The sequence below is a fragment of the Barbus barbus genome (assembly GCF_936440315.1).
Source record: "Barbus barbus genome assembly, chromosome: 30".
In the NCBI taxonomy this organism is placed as follows: domain Eukaryota; kingdom Metazoa; phylum Chordata; class Actinopteri; order Cypriniformes; family Cyprinidae; genus Barbus; species Barbus barbus.
The window spans coordinates 615,097-635,337 of NC_136758.1; the positions used below are offsets into that span (position 1 = coordinate 615,097).

A 20,241-nucleotide genomic window follows, 5' to 3' on the forward strand; every position below is an offset into this window, starting at 1 on the left:
ACCATCAAAACACAGCACATCCACTCAAAACACCATCAAAACACAGCACATCCACTCAAAACACCATCGAAACACAGTACATCCAATCAAAACACCATCAAAAGAGCGCATCCGCTCAAAACACCATCAAAACACAGCACATCCACTCAAAACACCATCAAAACACAGCACATCCACTCAAAACACCATCAAAACAGCACATCCGCTCAAAACACCATCAAAACACAGCACATCCACTCAAAACACCATCAAAAGAGCGCATCCACTCAAAACACCATCAAAACACAGCACATCCACTCAAAACACCATCGAAACACAGTACATCCAATCAAAACACCATCAAAAGAGCGCATCCGCTCAAAACACCATCAAAACACAGCACATCCACTCAAAACACCATCAAAACACAGCACATCCACTCAAAACACCATCAAAAGAGCGCATCCGCTCAAAACACCATCAAAACACAGCACATCCACTCAAAACACCATCAAAACACAGCACATCCACTCAAAACACCATCAAAACACAGCGCATCCGCTCAAAACACCATCAAAACACAGCACATCCGCTCAAAACACCATCAAAACACAGCACATCCACTCAAAACACCATCAAAACACAGTGCATCCAATCAAAACACCATCAAAACACAGTACATCCACTCAAAACACCATCAAAAGAGCGCATCCACTCAAAACACCATCAAAACACAGCACATCCACTCAAAACACCATCAAAACACAGCACATCCACTCAAAACACCATCGAAACACAGTACATCCAATCAAAACACCATCAAAAGAGCGCATCCGCTCAAAACACCATCAAAACACAGCACATCCACTCAAAACACCATCAAAACACAGCACATCCACTCAAAACACCATCAAAACAGCACATCCGCTCAAAACACCATCAAAACAGCACATCCACTCAAAACACCATCAAAACACAGCACATCCACTCAAAACACCATCAAAAGAGCGCATCCACTCAAAACACCATCAAAACACAGCGCATCCGCTCAAAACACCATCAAAACACAGCACATCCACTCAAAACACCATCAAAACACAGCACATCCGCTCAAAACACCATCAAAACACAGTACATCCAATCAAAACACCATCAAAACACAGTACATCCACTCAAAACACCATCAAAACACAGCAAATCCACTCAAAACACCATCAAAACAGTACATCCAATCAAAACACCATCAAAAGAGCGCATCCGCTCAAAACACCATCAAAACACAGCACATCCGCTCAAAACACCATCAAAACACAGCGCATCCGCTCAAAACACCATCAAAACACAGCGCATCCGCTCAAAACACCATCAAAACACAGCGCAGCCGCTCAAAACACCATCAAAACACAGCACATCCGCTCAAAACACAGCACATCCATTCAAAACACCATCAAAACACACCATCAAAACACAGCACATCCAATCAAAACACCATCAAAACACAGTGCATCCATTCAAAACACCATCAAAACACACCATCAAAACACAGCACATCCACTCAAAACACCATCAAAAGAGCGCATCCACTCAAAACACCATCAAAACACAGCGCATCCGCTCAAAACACCATCAAAACACAGTACATCCATTCAAAACACAGCACATCCACTCAAAACACCATCAAAACACAGCACATCCGCTCAAAACACCATCAAAACACAGCGCATCCGCTCAAAACACCATCAAAACACTGTACATCCATTCAAAACACCATCAAAACAGCGCATCCGCTCAAAACACCATCAAAACACAGCACATCCACTCAAAACACCATCAAAAGAGCGCATCCACTCAACACACCATCAAAACACAGCACATCCACTCAAAACACCATCAAAACATAGCGCATCCAATCAAAACACCATCAAAACACAGCGCATCCATTCAAAACACCATCAAAACAGCGCATCCGCTCAAAACACCATCAAAACACAGCACATCCACTCAAAACACCATCAAAACACAGCACATCCGCTCAAAACACCATCAAAAGAGCGCATCCGCTCAAAACACCATCAAAACACAGCACATCCGCTCAAAACACCATCAAAAGAGCGCATCCGCTCAAAACACCATCAAAACACAGCACATCCACTCAAAACACCATCAAAACACAGCACATCCGCTCAAAACACCATCAAAAGAGCGCATCCGCTCAAAACACCATCAAAACACAGCACATCCATTCAAAACACCATCAAAACACAGCACATCCACTCAAAACACCATCAAAACACAGCACATCCGCTCAAAACACCATCAAAACAGCACATCCGCTCAAAACACCATCAAAACACTGTACATCCATTCAAAACACCATCAAAACAGCGCATCCGCTCAAAACACCATCAAAATACAGCACATCCGCTCAAAACACCATCAAAACACTGTACATCCATTCAAAACACCATCAAAACAGCGCATCCACTCAAAACACCATCAAAACACAGCACATCCACTCAAAACACCATCAAAAGAGCGCATCCACTCAAAACACCATCAAAACACAGCGCATCCACTCAACACACCATCAAAAGAGCGCATCCACTCAAAACACCATCAAAACACTGTACATCCATTCAAAACACCATCAAAACACTGTACATCCATTCAAAACACCATCAAAACAGCGCATCCACTCAACACACCATCAAAACACAGTACATCCACTCAACACACCATCAAAACACAGCACATCCACTCAAAACACCATCAAAAGAGCGCATCCACTCAACACACCATCAAAACACAGCGCATCCACTCAACACACCATCAAAAGAGCGCATCCACTCAAAACACCATCAAAACACAGTACATCCAATCAAAACACCATCAAAACACAGCACATCCACTCAAAACACCATCAAAACAGCACATCCGCTCAAAACACCATCAAAACAGCACATCCACTCAAAACACCATCAAAACACAGCACATCCGCTCAAAACACCATCAAAACACAGCACATCCGCTCAAAACACCATCAAAACACAGCACATCCACTCAAAACACCATCAAAACACAGCACATCCACTCAAAACACCATCAAAACACAGCACATCCACTCAAAACACCATCAAAACACAGCACATCCACTCAAAACACCATCAAAAGAGCGCATCCACTCAAAACACCATCAAAAGAGCGCATCCACTCAAAACACCATCAAAACACAGCGCATCCACTCAACACACCATCAAAAGAGCGCATCCACTCAAAACACCATCAAAACACTGTACATCCATTCAAAACACCATCAAAACACTGTACATCCATTCAAAACACCATCAAAACAGCGCATCCACTCAACACACCATCAAAACACAGTAGATCCATTCAAAACACCATCAAAACACAGCACATCCACTCAACACACCATCAAAACACAGCACATCCACTCAAAACACCATCAAAAGAGCGCATCCACTCAACACACCATCAAAACACAGCGCATCCACTCAACACACCATCAAAAGAGCGCATCCACTCAAAACACCATCAAAACACAGCACATCCGCTCAAAACACCATCAAAACAGCACATCCGCTCAAAACACCATCAAAACACAGCACATCCGCTCAAAACACCATCAAAACACAGCACATCCACTCAAAACATCAACAAAACACAGCGCATCCAATCAAAACACCATCAAAACACAGCGCATCCGCTCAAAACACCATCAAAACACAGCGCATCCGCTCAAAACACCATCAAAACACAGCACATCCGCTCAAAACACCATCAAAACACAGCAAATCCGCTCAAAACACCATCAAAACACAGCACATCCACTCAAAACACCATCAAAACACAGCACATCCGCTCAAAACACCATCAAAACACAGCACATCCACTCAAAACACCAACAAAACACAGCGCATCCAATCAAAACACCATCAACACACAGCACATCCGCTCAAAACACCATCAAAACACAGCACATCCACTCAAAACACCATCAAAACACAGCGCATCCAATCAAAACACCATCAAAACACAGCGCATCCAATCAAAACACCATCAAAACACAGTACATCCACTCAAAACACCATCAAAAGAGCGCATCCACTCAAAACACCATCAAAACACAGCACATCCACTCAAAACACCATCAAAACACAGCACATCCACTCAAAACACCATCAAAACAGCACATCCACTCAAAACACCATCAAAACACAGCACATCCACTCAAAACACCATCAAAAGAGCGCATCCACTCAAAACACCATCAAAACACAGCACATCCACTCAAAACACCATCGAAACACAGTACATCCAATCAAAACACCATCAAAAGAGCGCATCCGCTCAAAACACCATCAAAACACAGCACATCCACTCAAAACACCATCAAAACACAGCACATCCACTCAAAACACCATCAAAAGAGCGCATCCGCTCAAAACACCATCAAAACACAGCACATCCACTCAAAACACCATCAAAACACAGTGCATCCAATCAAAACACCATCAAAACACAGTACATCCACTCAAAACATCATCAAAAGAGCGCATCCACTCAAAACACCATCAAAACACAGCACATCCACTCAAAACACCATCAAAACACAGCACATCCACTCAAAACACCATCGAAACACAGTACATCCAATCAAAACACCATCAAAAGAGCGCATCCGCTCAAAACACCATCAAAACACAGCACATCCACTCAAAACACCATCAAAACACAGCACATCCGCTCAAAACACCATCAAAACACAGCACATCCACTCAAAACACCATCAAAACACAGCACATCCACTCAAAACACCATCAAAACAGCACATCCGCTCAAAACACCATCAAAACAGCACATCCACTCAAAACACCATCAAAACACAGCACATCCACTCAAAACACCATCAAAAGAGCGCATCCACTCAAAACACCATCAAAACACAGCGCATCCGCTCAAAACACCATCAAAACACAGCACATCCACTCAAAACACCATCAAAACACAGCACATCCGCTCAAAACACCATCAAAACACAGTACATCCAATCAAAACACCATCAAAACACAGTACATCCACTCAAAACACCATCAAAACACAGCAAATCCACTCAAAACACCATCAAAACAGTACATCCAATCAAAACACCATCAAAAGAGCGCATCCGCTCAAAACACCATCAAAACACAGCACATCCGCTCAAAACACCATCAAAACACAGCGCATTCGCTCAAAACACCATCAAAACACAGCACATCCACTCAAAACACCATCAAAAGAGCGCATCCACTCAAAACACCATCAAAAGAGCGCATCCACTCAAAACACCATCAAAACACAGCGCATCCACTCAACACACCATCAAAAGAGCGCATCCACTCAAAACACCATCAAAACACTGTACATCCATTCAAAACACCATCAAAACACTGTACATCCATTCAAAACACCATCAAAACAGCGCATCCACTCAACACACCATCAAAACACAGTACATCCATTCAAAACACCATCAAAACACAGCACATCCACTCAACACACCATCAAAACACAGCACATCCACTCAAAACACCATCAAAAGAGCGCATCCACTCAACACACCATCAAAACACAGCGCATCCACTCAACACACCATCAAAAGAGCGCATCCACTCAAAACACCATCAAAACACAGCACATCCGCTCAAAACACCATCAAAACAGCACATCCGCTCAAAACACCATCAAAACACAGCACATCCGCTCAAAACACCATCAAAACACAGCACATCCGCTCAAAACACCATCAAAACACAGCACATCCACTCAAAACATCAACAAAACACAGCGCATCCAATCAAAACACCATCAAAACACAGCGCATCCGCTCAAAACACCATCAAAACACAGCGCATCCGCTCAAAACACCATCAAAACACAGCACATCCGCTCAAAACACCATCAAAACACAGCAAATCCGCTCAAAACACCATCAAAACACAGCACATCCACTCAAAACACCATCAAAACACAGCACATCCGCTCAAAACACCATCAAAACACAGCACATCCACTCAAAACACCAACAAAACACAGCGCATCCAATCAAAACACCATCAACACACAGCACATCCGCTCAAAACACCATCAAAACACAGCACATCCACTCAAAACACCATCAAAACACAGCGCATCCAATCAAAACACCATCAAAACACAGCGCATCCAATCAAAACACCATCAAAACACAGCGCATCCAATCAAAACACCATCAAAAGAGCGCATCCACTCAAAACACCATCAAAACACAGCACATCCACTCAAAACACCATCAAAACACAGCACATCCACTCAAAACACCATCGAAACACAGTACATCCAATCAAAACACCATCAAAAGAGCGCATCCGCTCAAAACACCATCAAAACACAGCACATCCACTCAAAACACCATCAAAACACAGCACATCCACTCAAAACACCATCAAAACAGCACATCCGCTCAAAACACCATCAAAACAGCACATCCACTCAAAACACAGCACATCCACTCAAAACACCATCAAAAGAGCGCATCCACTCAAAACACCATCAAAACACAGCACATCCACTCAAAACACCATCGAAACACAGTACATCCAATCAAAACACCATCAAAAGAGCGCATCCGCTCAAAACACCATCAAAACACAGCACATCCACTCAAAACACCATCAAAACACAGCACATCCACTCAAAACACCATCAAAAGAGCGCATCCGCTCAAAACACCATCAAAACACAGCACATCCACTCAAAACACCATCAAAACACAGTGCATCCAATCAAAACACCATCAAAACACAGTACATCCACTCAAAACATCATCAAAAGAGCGCATCCACTCAAAACACCATCAAAACACAGCACATCCACTCAAAACACCATCAAAACACAGCACATCCACTCAAAACACCATCGAAACACAGTACATCCAATCAAAACACCATCAAAAGAGCGCATCCGCTCAAAACACCATCAAAACACAGCACATCCACTCAAAACACCATCAAAACACAGCACATCCGCTCAAAACACCATCAAAACACAGCACATCCACTCAAAACACCATCAAAACACAGCACATCCACTCAAAACACCATCAAAACACAGCACATCCGCTCAAAACACCATCAAAACACAGCGCATCCGCTCAAAACACCATCAAAACACAGCGCATCCGCTCAAAACACCATCAAAACACAGCGCAGCCGCTCAAAACACCATCAAAACACAGCACATCCGCTCAAAACACCATCAAAACACAGCACATCCGCTCAAAACACCATCAAAACACAGCGCATCCGCTCAAAACACCATCAAAACACAGCGCATCCGCTCAAAACACCATCAAAAGAGCGCATCCGCTCAACACACCATCAAAACACAGTACATCCACTCAACACACCATCAAAACACAGCACATCCACTCAAAACACCATCAAAAGAGCGCATCCACTCAACACACCATCAAAACACAGCGCATCCACTCAACACACCATCAAAAGAGCGCATCCACTCAAAACACCATCAAAACACAGTACATCCAATCAAAACACCATCAAAACACAGCACATCACTCAAAACACCATCAAAACAGCACATCCGCTCAAAACACCATCAAAACAGCACATCCACTCAAAACACCATCAAAACACAGCACATCCGCTCAAAACACCATCAAAACACAGCACATCCGCTCAAAACACCATCAAAACACAGCACATCCGCTCAAAACACCATCAAAACACAGCACATCCACTCAAAACACCATCAAAACACAGCACATCCACTCAAAACACCATCAAAACACAGCACATCCACTCAAAACACCATCAAAAGAGCGCATCCACTCAAAACACCATCAAAAGAGCGCATCCACTCAAAACACCATCAAAACACAGCGCATCCACTCAACACACCATCAAAAGAGCGCATCCACTCAAAACACCATCAAAACACTGTACATCCATTCAAAACACCATCAAAACACTGTACATCCATTCAAAACACCATCAAAACAGCGCATCCACTCAACACACCATCAAAACACAGTACATCCATTCAAAACACCATCAAAACACAGCACATCCACTCAACACACCATCAAAACACAGCACATCCACTCAAAACACCATCAAAAGAGCGCATCCACTCAACACACCATCAAAACACAGCGCATCCACTCAACACACCATCAAAAGAGCGCATCCACTCAAAACACCATCAAAACACAGCACATCCGCTCAAAACACCATCAAAACAGCACATCCGCTCAAAACACCATCAAAACACAGCACATCCGCTCAAAACACCATCAAAACACAGCACATCCGCTCAAAACACCATCAAAACACAGCGCATCCACTCAAAACATCAACAAAACACAGCGCATCCAATCAAAACACCATCAAAACACAGCGCATCCGCTCAAAACACCATCAAAACACAGCGCATCCGCTCAAAACACCATCAAAACACAGCACATCCGCTCAAAACACCATCAAAACACAGCACATCCACTCAAAACACCATCAAAACACAGCACATCCGCTCAAAACACCATCAAAACACAGCACATCCACTCAAAACACCAACAAAACACAGCGCATCCAATCAAAACACCATCAACACACAGCACATCCGCTCAAAACACCATCAAAACACAGCACATCCACTCAAAACACCATCAAAACACAGCGCATCCAATCAAAACACCATCAAAACACAGCGCATCCAATCAAAACACCATCAAAACACAGTACATCCACTCAAAACACCATCAAAAGAGCGCATCCACTCAAAACACCATCAAAACAGCACATCCGCTCAAAACACCATCAAAACACAGCACATCCGCTCAAAACACCATCAAAACACAGCACATCCACTCAAAACATCAACAAAACACAGCGCATCCAATCAAAACACCATCAAAACACAGCGCATCCGCTCAAAACACCATCAAAACACAGCGCATCCGCTCAAAACACCATCAAAACACAGCACATCCGCTCAAAACACCATCAAAACACAGCAAATCCGCTCAAAACACCATCAAAACACAGCACATCCACTCAAAACACCATCAAAACACAGCACATCCGCTCAAAACACCATCAAAACACAGCACATCCACTCAAAACACCAACAAAACACAGCGCATCCAATCAAAACACCATCAACACACAGCACATCCGCTCAAAACACCATCAAAACACAGCACATCCACTCAAAACACCATCAAAACACAGCGCATCCAATCAAAACACCATCAAAACACAGCGCATCCAATCAAAACACCATCAAAACACAGTACATCCACTCAAAACACCATCAAAAGAGCGCATCCACTCAAAACACCATCAAAACACAGCACATCCACTCAAAACACCATCAAAACACAGCACATCCACTCAAAACACCATCAAAACAGCACATCCACTCAAAACACCATCAAAACACAGCACATCCACTCAAAACACCATCAAAAGAGCGCATCCACTCAAAACACCATCAAAACACAGCACATCCACTCAAAACACCATCGAAACACAGTACATCCAATCAAAACACCATCAAAAGAGCGCATCCGCTCAAAACACCATCAAAACACAGCACATCCACTCAAAACACCATCAAAACACAGCACATCCACTCAAAACACCATCAAAAGAGCGCATCCGCTCAAAACACCATCAAAACACAGCACATCCACTCAAAACACCATCAAAACACAGTGCATCCAATCAAAACACCATCAAAACACAGTACATCCACTCAAAACATCATCAAAAGAGCGCATCCACTCAAAACACCATCAAAACACAGCACATCCACTCAAAACACCATCAAAACACAGCACATCCACTCAAAACACCATCGAAACACAGTACATCCAATCAAAACACCATCAAAAGAGCGCATCCGCTCAAAACACCATCAAAACACAGCACATCCACTCAAAACACCATCAAAACACAGCACATCCGCTCAAAACACCATCAAAACACAGCACATCCACTCAAAACACCATCAAAACACAGCACATCCACTCAAAACACCATCAAAACAGCACATCCGCTCAAAACACCATCAAAACAGCACATCCACTCAAAACACCATCAAAACACAGCACATCCACTCAAAACACCATCAAAAGAGCGCATCCACTCAAAACACCATCAAAACACAGCGCATCCGCTCAAAACACCATCAAAACACAGCACATCCACTCAAAACACCATCAAAACACAGCACATCCGCTCAAAACACCATCAAAACACAGTACATCCAATCAAAACACCATCAAAACACAGTACATCCACTCAAAACACCATCAAAACACAGCAAATCCACTCAAAACACCATCAAAACAGTACATCCAATCAAAACACCATCAAAAGAGCGCATCCGCTCAAAACACCATCAAAACACAGCACATCCGCTCAAAACACCATCAAAACACAGCGCATTCGCTCAAAACACCATCAAAACACAGCACATCCACTCAAAACACCATCAAAAGAGCGCATCCACTCAAAACACCATCAAAAGAGCGCATCCACTCAAAACACCATCAAAACACAGCGCATCCACTCAACACACCATCAAAAGAGCGCATCCACTCAAAACACCATCAAAACACTGTACATCCATTCAAAACACCATCAAAACACTGTACATCCATTCAAAACACCATCAAAACAGCGCATCCACTCAACACACCATCAAAACACAGTACATCCATTCAAAACACCATCAAAACACAGCACATCCACTCAACACACCATCAAAACACAGCACATCCACTCAAAACACCATCAAAAGAGCGCATCCACTCAACACACCATCAAAACACAGCGCATCCACTCAACACACCATCAAAAGAGCGCATCCACTCAAAACACCATCAAAACACAGCACATCCGCTCAAAACACCATCAAAACAGCACATCCGCTCAAAACACCATCAAAACACAGCACATCCGCTCAAAACACCATCAAAACACAGCACATCCGCTCAAAACACCATCAAAACACAGCACATCCACTCAAAACATCAACAAAACACAGCGCATCCAATCAAAACACCATCAAAACACAGCGCATCCGCTCAAAACACCATCAAAACACAGCGCATCCGCTCAAAACACCATCAAAACACAGCACATCCGCTCAAAACACCATCAAAACACAGCAAATCCGCTCAAAACACCATCAAAACACAGCACATCCACTCAAAACACCATCAAAACACAGCACATCCGCTCAAAACACCATCAAAACACAGCACATCCACTCAAAACACCAACAAAACACAGCGCATCCAATCAAAACACCATCAACACACAGCACATCCGCTCAAAACACCATCAAAACACAGCACATCCACTCAAAACACCATCAAAACACAGCGCATCCAATCAAAACACCATCAAAACACAGCGCATCCAATCAAAACACCATCAAAACACAGCGCATCCAATCAAAACACCATCAAAAGAGCGCATCCACTCAAAACACCATCAAAACACAGCACATCCACTCAAAACACCATCAAAACACAGCACATCCACTCAAAACACCATCGAAACACAGTACATCCAATCAAAACACCATCAAAAGAGCGCATCCGCTCAAAACACCATCAAAACACAGCACATCCACTCAAAACACCATCAAAACACAGCACATCCACTCAAAACACCATCAAAACAGCACATCCGCTCAAAACACCATCAAAACAGCACATCCACTCAAAACACAGCACATCCACTCAAAACACCATCAAAAGAGCGCATCCACTCAAAACACCATCAAAACACAGCACATCCACTCAAAACACCATCGAAACACAGTACATCCAATCAAAACACCATCAAAAGAGCGCATCCGCTCAAAACACCATCAAAACACAGCACATCCACTCAAAACACCATCAAAACACAGCACATCCACTCAAAACACCATCAAAAGAGCGCATCCGCTCAAAACACCATCAAAACACAGCACATCCACTCAAAACACCATCAAAACACAGTGCATCCAATCAAAACACCATCAAAACACAGTACATCCACTCAAAACATCATCAAAAGAGCGCATCCACTCAAAACACCATCAAAACACAGCACATCCACTCAAAACACCATCAAAACACAGCACATCCACTCAAAACACCATCGAAACACAGTACATCCAATCAAAACACCATCAAAAGAGCGCATCCGCTCAAAACACCATCAAAACACAGCACATCCACTCAAAACACCATCAAAACACAGCACATCCGCTCAAAACACCATCAAAACACAGCACATCCACTCAAAACACCATCAAAACACAGCACATCCACTCAAAACACCATCAAAACACAGCACATCCGCTCAAAACACCATCAAAACACAGCGCATCCGCTCAAAACACCATCAAAACACAGCGCATCCGCTCAAAACACCATCAAAACACAGCGCAGCCGCTCAAAACACCATCAAAACACAGCACATCCGCTCAAAACACCATCAAAACACAGCACATCCGCTCAAAACACCATCAAAACACAGCGCATCCGCTCAAAACACCATCAAAACACAGCGCATCCGCTCAAAACACCATCAAAAGAGCGCATCCGCTCAACACACCATCAAAACACAGTACATCCACTCAACACACCATCAAAACACAGCACATCCACTCAAAACACCATCAAAAGAGCGCATCCACTCAACACACCATCAAAACACAGCGCATCCACTCAACACACCATCAAAAGAGCGCATCCACTCAAAACACCATCAAAACACAGTACATCCAATCAAAACACCATCAAAACACAGCACATCCACTCAAAACACCATCAAAACAGCACATCCGCTCAAAACACCATCAAAACAGCACATCCACTCAAAACACCATCAAAACACAGCACATCCGCTCAAAACACCATCAAAACACAGCACATCCGCTCAAAACACCATCAAAACACAGCACATCCGCTCAAAACACCATCAAAACACAGCACATCCACTCAAAACACCATCAAAACACAGCACATCCACTCAAAACACCATCAAAACACAGCACATCCACTCAAAACACCATCAAAAGAGCGCATCCACTCAAAACACCATCAAAAGAGCGCATCCACTCAAAACACCATCAAAACACAGCGCATCCACTCAACACACCATCAAAAGAGCGCATCCACTCAAAACACCATCAAAACACTGTACATCCATTCAAAACACCATCAAAACACTGTACATCCATTCAAAACACCATCAAAACAGCGCATCCACTCAACACACCATCAAAACACAGTACATCCATTCAAAACACCATCAAAACACAGCACATCCACTCAACACACCATCAAAACACAGCACATCCACTCAAAACACCATCAAAAGAGCGCATCCACTCAACACACCATCAAAACACAGCGCATCCACTCAACACACCATCAAAAGAGCGCATCCACTCAAAACACCATCAAAACACAGCACATCCGCTCAAAACACCATCAAAACAGCACATCCGCTCAAAACACCATCAAAACACAGCACATCCGCTCAAAACACCATCAAAACACAGCACATCCGCTCAAAACACCATCAAAACACAGCGCATCCACTCAAAACATCAACAAAACACAGCGCATCCAATCAAAACACCATCAAAACACAGCGCATCCGCTCAAAACACCATCAAAACACAGCGCATCCGCTCAAAACACCATCAAAACACAGCACATCCGCTCAAAACACCATCAAAACACAGCACATCCACTCAAAACACCATCAAAACACAGCACATCCGCTCAAAACACCATCAAAACACAGCACATCCACTCAAAACACCAACAAAACACAGCGCATCCAATCAAAACACCATCAACACACAGCACATCCGCTCAAAACACCATCAAAACACAGCACATCCACTCAAAACACCATCAAAACACAGCGCATCCAATCAAAACACCATCAAAACACAGCGCATCCAATCAAAACACCATCAAAACACAGTACATCCACTCAAAACACCATCAAAAGAGCGCATCCACTCAAAACACCATCAAAACACAGCACATCCACTCAAAACACCATCAAAACACAGCACATCCACTCAAAACACCATCGAAACACAGTACATCCAATCAAAACACCATCAAAAGAGCGCATCCGCTCAAAACACCATCAAAACACAGCACATCCACTCAAAACACCATCAAAACACAGCACATCCACTCAAAACACCATCAAAACAGCACATCCGCTCAAAACACCATCAAAACAGCACATCCACTCAAAACACCATCAAAACACAGCACATCCACTCAAAACACCATCAAAAGAGCGCATCCACTCAAAACACCATCAAAACACAGCACATCCACTCAAAACACCATCGAAACACAGTACATCCAATCAAAACACCATCAAAAGAGCGCATCCGCTCAAAACACCATCAAAACACAGCACATCCACTCAAAAAACCATCAAAACACAGCACATCCACTCAAAACACCATCAAAAGAGCGCATCCGCTCAAAACACCATCAAAACACAGCACATCCACTCAAAACACCATCAAAACACAGTGCATCCAATCAAAACACCATCAAAACACAGTACATCCACTCAAAACATCATCAAAAGAGCGCATCCACTCAAAACACCATCAAAACACAGCACATCCACTCAAAACACCATCAAAACACAGCACATCCACTCAAAACACCATCGAAACACAGTACATCCAATCAAAACACCATCAAAAGAGCGCATCCGCTCAAAACACCATCAAAACACAGCACATCCACTCAAAACACCATCAAAACACAGCACATCCGCTCAAAACACCATCAAAACACAGCACATCCACTCAAAACACCATCAAAACACAGCACATCCACTCAAAACACCATCAAAACAGCACATCCGCTCAAAACACCATCAAAACAGCACATCCACTCAAAACACCATCAAAACACAGCACATCCACTCAAAACACCATCAAAAGAGCGCATCCACTCAAAACACCATCAAAACACAGCGCATCCGCTCAAAACACCATCAAAACACAGCACATCCACTCAAAACACCATCAAAACACAGCACATCCGCTCAAAACACCATCAAAACACAGTACATCCAATCAAAACACCATCAAAACACAGTACATCCACTCAAAACACCATCAAAACACAGCAAATCCACTCAAAACACCATCAAAACAGTACATCCAATCAAAACACCATCAAAAGAGCGCATCCGCTCAAAACACCATCAAAACACAGCGCATCCGCTCAAAACACCATCAAAACACAGCGCATCCGCTCAAAACACCATCAAAACACAGCGCATCCGCTCAAAACACCATCAAAACACAGCACATCCGCTCAAAACACCATCAAAACACAGCGTATCCGCTCAAAACACCATCAAAACACAGCACATCCGCTCAAAACACCATCAAAACACAGCGCATCCGCTCAAAACACCATCAAAACACAGCGCATCCGCTCAAAACACCATCAAAACACAGCACATCCGCTCAAAACACCATCAAAACACAGCGCATCCGCTCAAAACACCATCAAAACACAGCGCATCCGCTCAAAACACCATCAAAACACAGCGCAGCCGCTCAAAACACCATCAAAACACAGCACATCCGCTCAAAACACCATCAAAACACAGCACATCCGCTCAAAACACCATCAAAACACAGCGCATCCGCTCAAAACACCATCAAAACACAGCACATCCGCTCAAAACACCATCAAAACACAGCGCATCCGCTCAAAACACCATCAAAACACAGCACATCCACTCAAAACACAGCACATCCACTCAAAACACCAACAAAACACAGCAGACTCAGACCATCAGATGGGGAAATGATGAAAAGGAAGCTGTCTCAGTGGTAGAGCGAGTCTTAACAGTAAGATGAAAGACAAACATGTTTTCATTCTTTGGAAAATCATGCACAAAAAGACCAGTATCATGAATTAAGAAGGATTGCATCTGCAGTGCTCTCTCATGAACACATGGTTGCCTTGTCCAAATACCCACACTTTCGGTCTTGTCCACTTGAGAGTGTGCGCGCAAGACTGTCCCAGGTCTTTAAAACGCCGAAGCGCAATGCCCTTAACACACACTAAAAAACACTAAATTCGCTCCGGAGTGCTATTCAAGGTTTAGGGTATCCCATCATGCATCACGTTTTGGAAAAAATCGTGAGATTTTTGCCGAGATCTCACGAGAGTTCACGGAAAACTTTCCAATGCAAGTTAAATATTCATATAATTAGTTATTACTTATCATTTGGTAGAAAAACAAAGTGTTGCACATTTTATTTGTGCAAAGATGAGTAGTGGTGATATTTATTTTTACATTTGCAACTGTTTTTCATCACTTAATCAGAAGCACCACAAATTAAATTGTGTCATGTTATAGGGACTACTGAACAGACATTTAGAAGTTGATTTCAATTAAAAATAAAGCTATTGGATTTTTATAACACTATAAGTGTGTCCCATCAGGTAAAGAAAAGTTCGAGACACTTGTGGTCTTCATCCTCACTTGGACACTCAGGCCAAACACAGGAAATACGTCATCTAAGCAGTCGAGTGCTCAAGTGACCGCACGTGTGGGTATTTGGATGAACTGCTTTACTGTGAATGAAACGTGACTCACCTGAATGGAGAAGAAGCCGCTGTCATCCATGTTTCCCGACGGTTGCTAAAGATGGTAGAACACAAGCGTATTATGATGTGATCTCGTATAACAGTGACACTTGTTCTTTGAACCGAGCCGTGAGTGGAGCACCTGCAGAAAGGTCCTGTACTCCTCCGTCTGGACGCCTCCTTCAGCCATGCGCATGCGCTCCTCCTCATCCAGCTGGTGCGCGATGGACGACAGCTCCACCGGACTGAAGTACTCTCCCTGCAGGAGGTTGTTCAAGCAGTGCTGCGCACACAGAGAGCCCTCTTGCTGGAAGACACACACACACAGCAACACTTGTTCAGAAACAAATCATCAAATAACCTTGCAACATTGACTTTCTTATATGCACATAATAAACAAACATAAAACCCCTTCCCCGGCCTGTTAATAGACAATACAGTGACATTCAAAATCAACTTTTAAGTTACAATACATTGCACTAAGGATTGGGAATAACTCCTTTTGAGGGAACAGAGGAAAGGGTGACACTTTTAAGAGATATCTGGTTCGTTTCAGTGTAGATATGAGTTCTCAAGCCAGGGTTTGGCAGCTTTAACAGCTTCTTATCTGTTATCAAACAATACCCAAGCAGTTTCTGTTGAGCACTGTTCATATAATTAGAATATCCTAATATAGGTCTGGTTACAAGTTTACAACATCACTTTCTTACAGTATTAATCGTATTCATTTCAGCTCACTGCAGTATTCATTCAGTGCTACTGATTATAATAAAGCAGCATGGTGCATGTTTGTAAAGGTAGTTACTGTGATGTTTATGGAAACAGAACATGAGAATAATGAAAGTGACAGCAAACAAACACATAAAAGATCTTCAGTCCATGTCTGATAGCTGACAGTCCAACAAACATTCATATATAAACCCCTTCGTGTAAAGATACGCTGACGAATCTCTCATTTATGGGTGATGCACATGTGACAAATATAAATATGTGTCATAAATATAATTCGCTAAAACCCGATCCTTACTTTTTCGTGGAAAATAGACTCCATGTTTGAAAGTGTGACTGCCGGAATAGCCGGAAACAACCACGCGTCCGAACATGTCAAAATAAGAGTCGCCCCAAACACAAACACGTCGAATGAAACAACTGAGACCAAGTAAAACGTACAGATTAGGATTACACAGCACTTCTTAAATGGTCGTTTTTTATTGCATATTAAATAATCACAAAATTATAACTGATTATATTTGACTGTAATTGACAGTTAGAAGGTGTTTTCAACCCGTTCTGGAGCCTCGCTAGAGATCATGAACGATTCCTTTTATTGTGTTTGTCACGTGACAAATGAACGAAATTGAGAGCATTTGTGTTTAAATTGTAATTACGACGTCAGGTGCGTTCAAATAATTTTTTTTCGGAGCAATATGGGACCTTTATTGCATGAAATGTAAAATTTTTTCTACAAAATGATGAATAAAGAATTCACATCAGGTGTCCTTTTTTATGTTTTTTATACATTTTATGAAGATGCTGTAAATTGAATCACTATTTATTTTATTGTAATAGAAGAAAAACTGGGGTTTTTTTGTACATGCAACTTTAAATTTTATTAAATGTAAAGGTTTAAATCATTGACAGTGTCATTAATGTATAATAATAAGGTTAAACACTCAATTTTCAGTTAAAGGCATTTCATTATTGAATTCAGAGATGTCATTGTCTAGCTCAGTTTAGTTTAAATAGTATCTGTGAAATCAAATTGACGATAATCGCTAGAAATTAAGTGTCCCCAGCTGAGCAAGCCAGAGGAGACAGCGGCAAGGAACCAAAACTCCCTCTGAGACAGAATGGAGGAAAACCCTTGGGAGAAACCAGGATCAGTCCGGAGACCAGTTCTCCTCTGGCCAGGATATTATTGTTTATTTATTGATTTAATTAAAATTTTAAATGTATAAATGTATTATATTTCTATTTTTATTTTGTTGCAATTTCTAACAATAATAGTATTATGTAGTTAGGTATTTTATTATATTTTTAGTTATTTTGTTTTATTTTTATTGTATTTTCAGTGGAGGTCTTCACTGGGGATATGTCACCGGGGCTAATCCAGGTGTCCGGCCTCCGCCGACGATCATCATCTCCCGGCACCGATCCACCATCTGATCCGGACACGGACTGAGAAACAGAATAAGAAAGAAACAGACAAATATTAGCGTAGATGCCATTCTTCTTATGATGTAATGAGTACATCATGTGTTATGGGGAGTGTTCCCGGTTCCGGTTGATCTAATTAATGCAGCCTAACAATCCTTTAACGGATTTGAATAATAGAAGTGTATTAGTGTGTAAGCCAGGTTAAAGAGATGGGTCTTTAATCTAGATTTAAACTGACAGAGTGTGTCTGCCTTCAGAACAGTGTTAGGTAGATTGTTCCAGAGTTTGGGTGCTAAATATGAAAAGGATCTGCCGCCCGCAGTTGATTTTGATATTCTAGGTATTATCAAATGGCCAGAGTTTTGAGAACGTAGCGGACGTGGAGGACTATAGTGTGATAAGAGCTCGCTCAAGTACTGAGGAGCTAAGCCATTCAGGGCTTTATAAGTAATTAACAAGATTTTAAAATCTATACAATGTTTGATAGGGAGCCAATGCAGTGTTGACAGAACCAGACTAATATGGTCGTATTTCCTGGTTCTAGTAAGGACTCTAGCTGCTGCATTTTGGACAAACTGTAGTTTGTTGATCAAGCGTGCAGAACAACCACCCAATAAAGCATTACAATAGTCTAACCTTGAGTTCATAAACGCATGAATTAGCATTTCTGCATTTGACATTGAGAGCATAGGTCACAATTTAGATATGTTTTTGAGATGGAAAATGCAGTTTTACAGATGCTAGAAACATGTTTTTGGAATGAAAGATTGCTATCAAACAGCACACCTAGGTTCCTAACTGATGAAGAAGAATTGACAGAGCAGCCATCAAGTGTTAGATAGTGTTCTAGGTTAATACATGTGGGGTTTTTAGGTCCGATAAATAACACCTCTGTTTTTTCAGAATTTAGCAGTAAGAAGTTACTCGTCATCCAGTTTTTTATATCGACTATGCATTCCATTAGTTTCTCAATTTAATGTGTTTCACCGGGCCGCAAAGAAATATAGAGCTGAGTATCATCAGCATAACAGTGAAAGCTAACACCATGTCTCCTGATAATATCTCCCAAGGGTAACATGTAAAGCGTGAAAAGTAACGGCCCTAGTACTGAGCCTTGAGGAACTCCATCCTGCACTTGTGATCGATATGATACCTCTTCATTCACTGCTACAAACTGATGGCGTTCAGATAAGTACGATTTGAACCATGCTAATGCACTTCCACTAATGCCAACAAAGTGTTCTAGTCTATTCAAAAGAATGTTGTCGTCGATAGTGTCGAATGCAGCGCTAAGATCCAGTAGAACTAATAAAGAGATACAACCACGATCAGATGATAGAAGCAGGTCATTTGTAACTCTAATGAGA

The 20,241-nt window shown here is 42.3% G+C and overlaps 1 protein-coding gene across 3 annotated transcripts in view; it reads right to left on the bottom strand.

The window, feature by feature from the left end:
- Positions 1-17,812, bottom strand: part of atxn3 (ataxin 3) — a 53,562-nt gene extending 35,750 nt beyond the window's left edge. For all 3 annotated transcript variants that reach the window (XM_079385362.1, XM_079385361.1, XM_079385360.1), the window contains exons 1-3: positions 17,745-17,812; positions 16,860-17,024; positions 16,728-16,772 (exon numbers count right to left, since the gene is read on the bottom strand). In XM_079385362.1, coding sequence (XP_079241488.1) covers positions 16,728-16,772; positions 16,860-17,024; positions 17,745-17,768 — 234 coding nt within the window. In that variant the 5' untranslated portion in view covers positions 17,769-17,812. The remainder of the gene's footprint in view (positions 1-16,727; positions 16,773-16,859; positions 17,025-17,744) is intronic.
- Between the last annotated feature and the right edge of the window lie 2,429 nt (positions 17,813-20,241).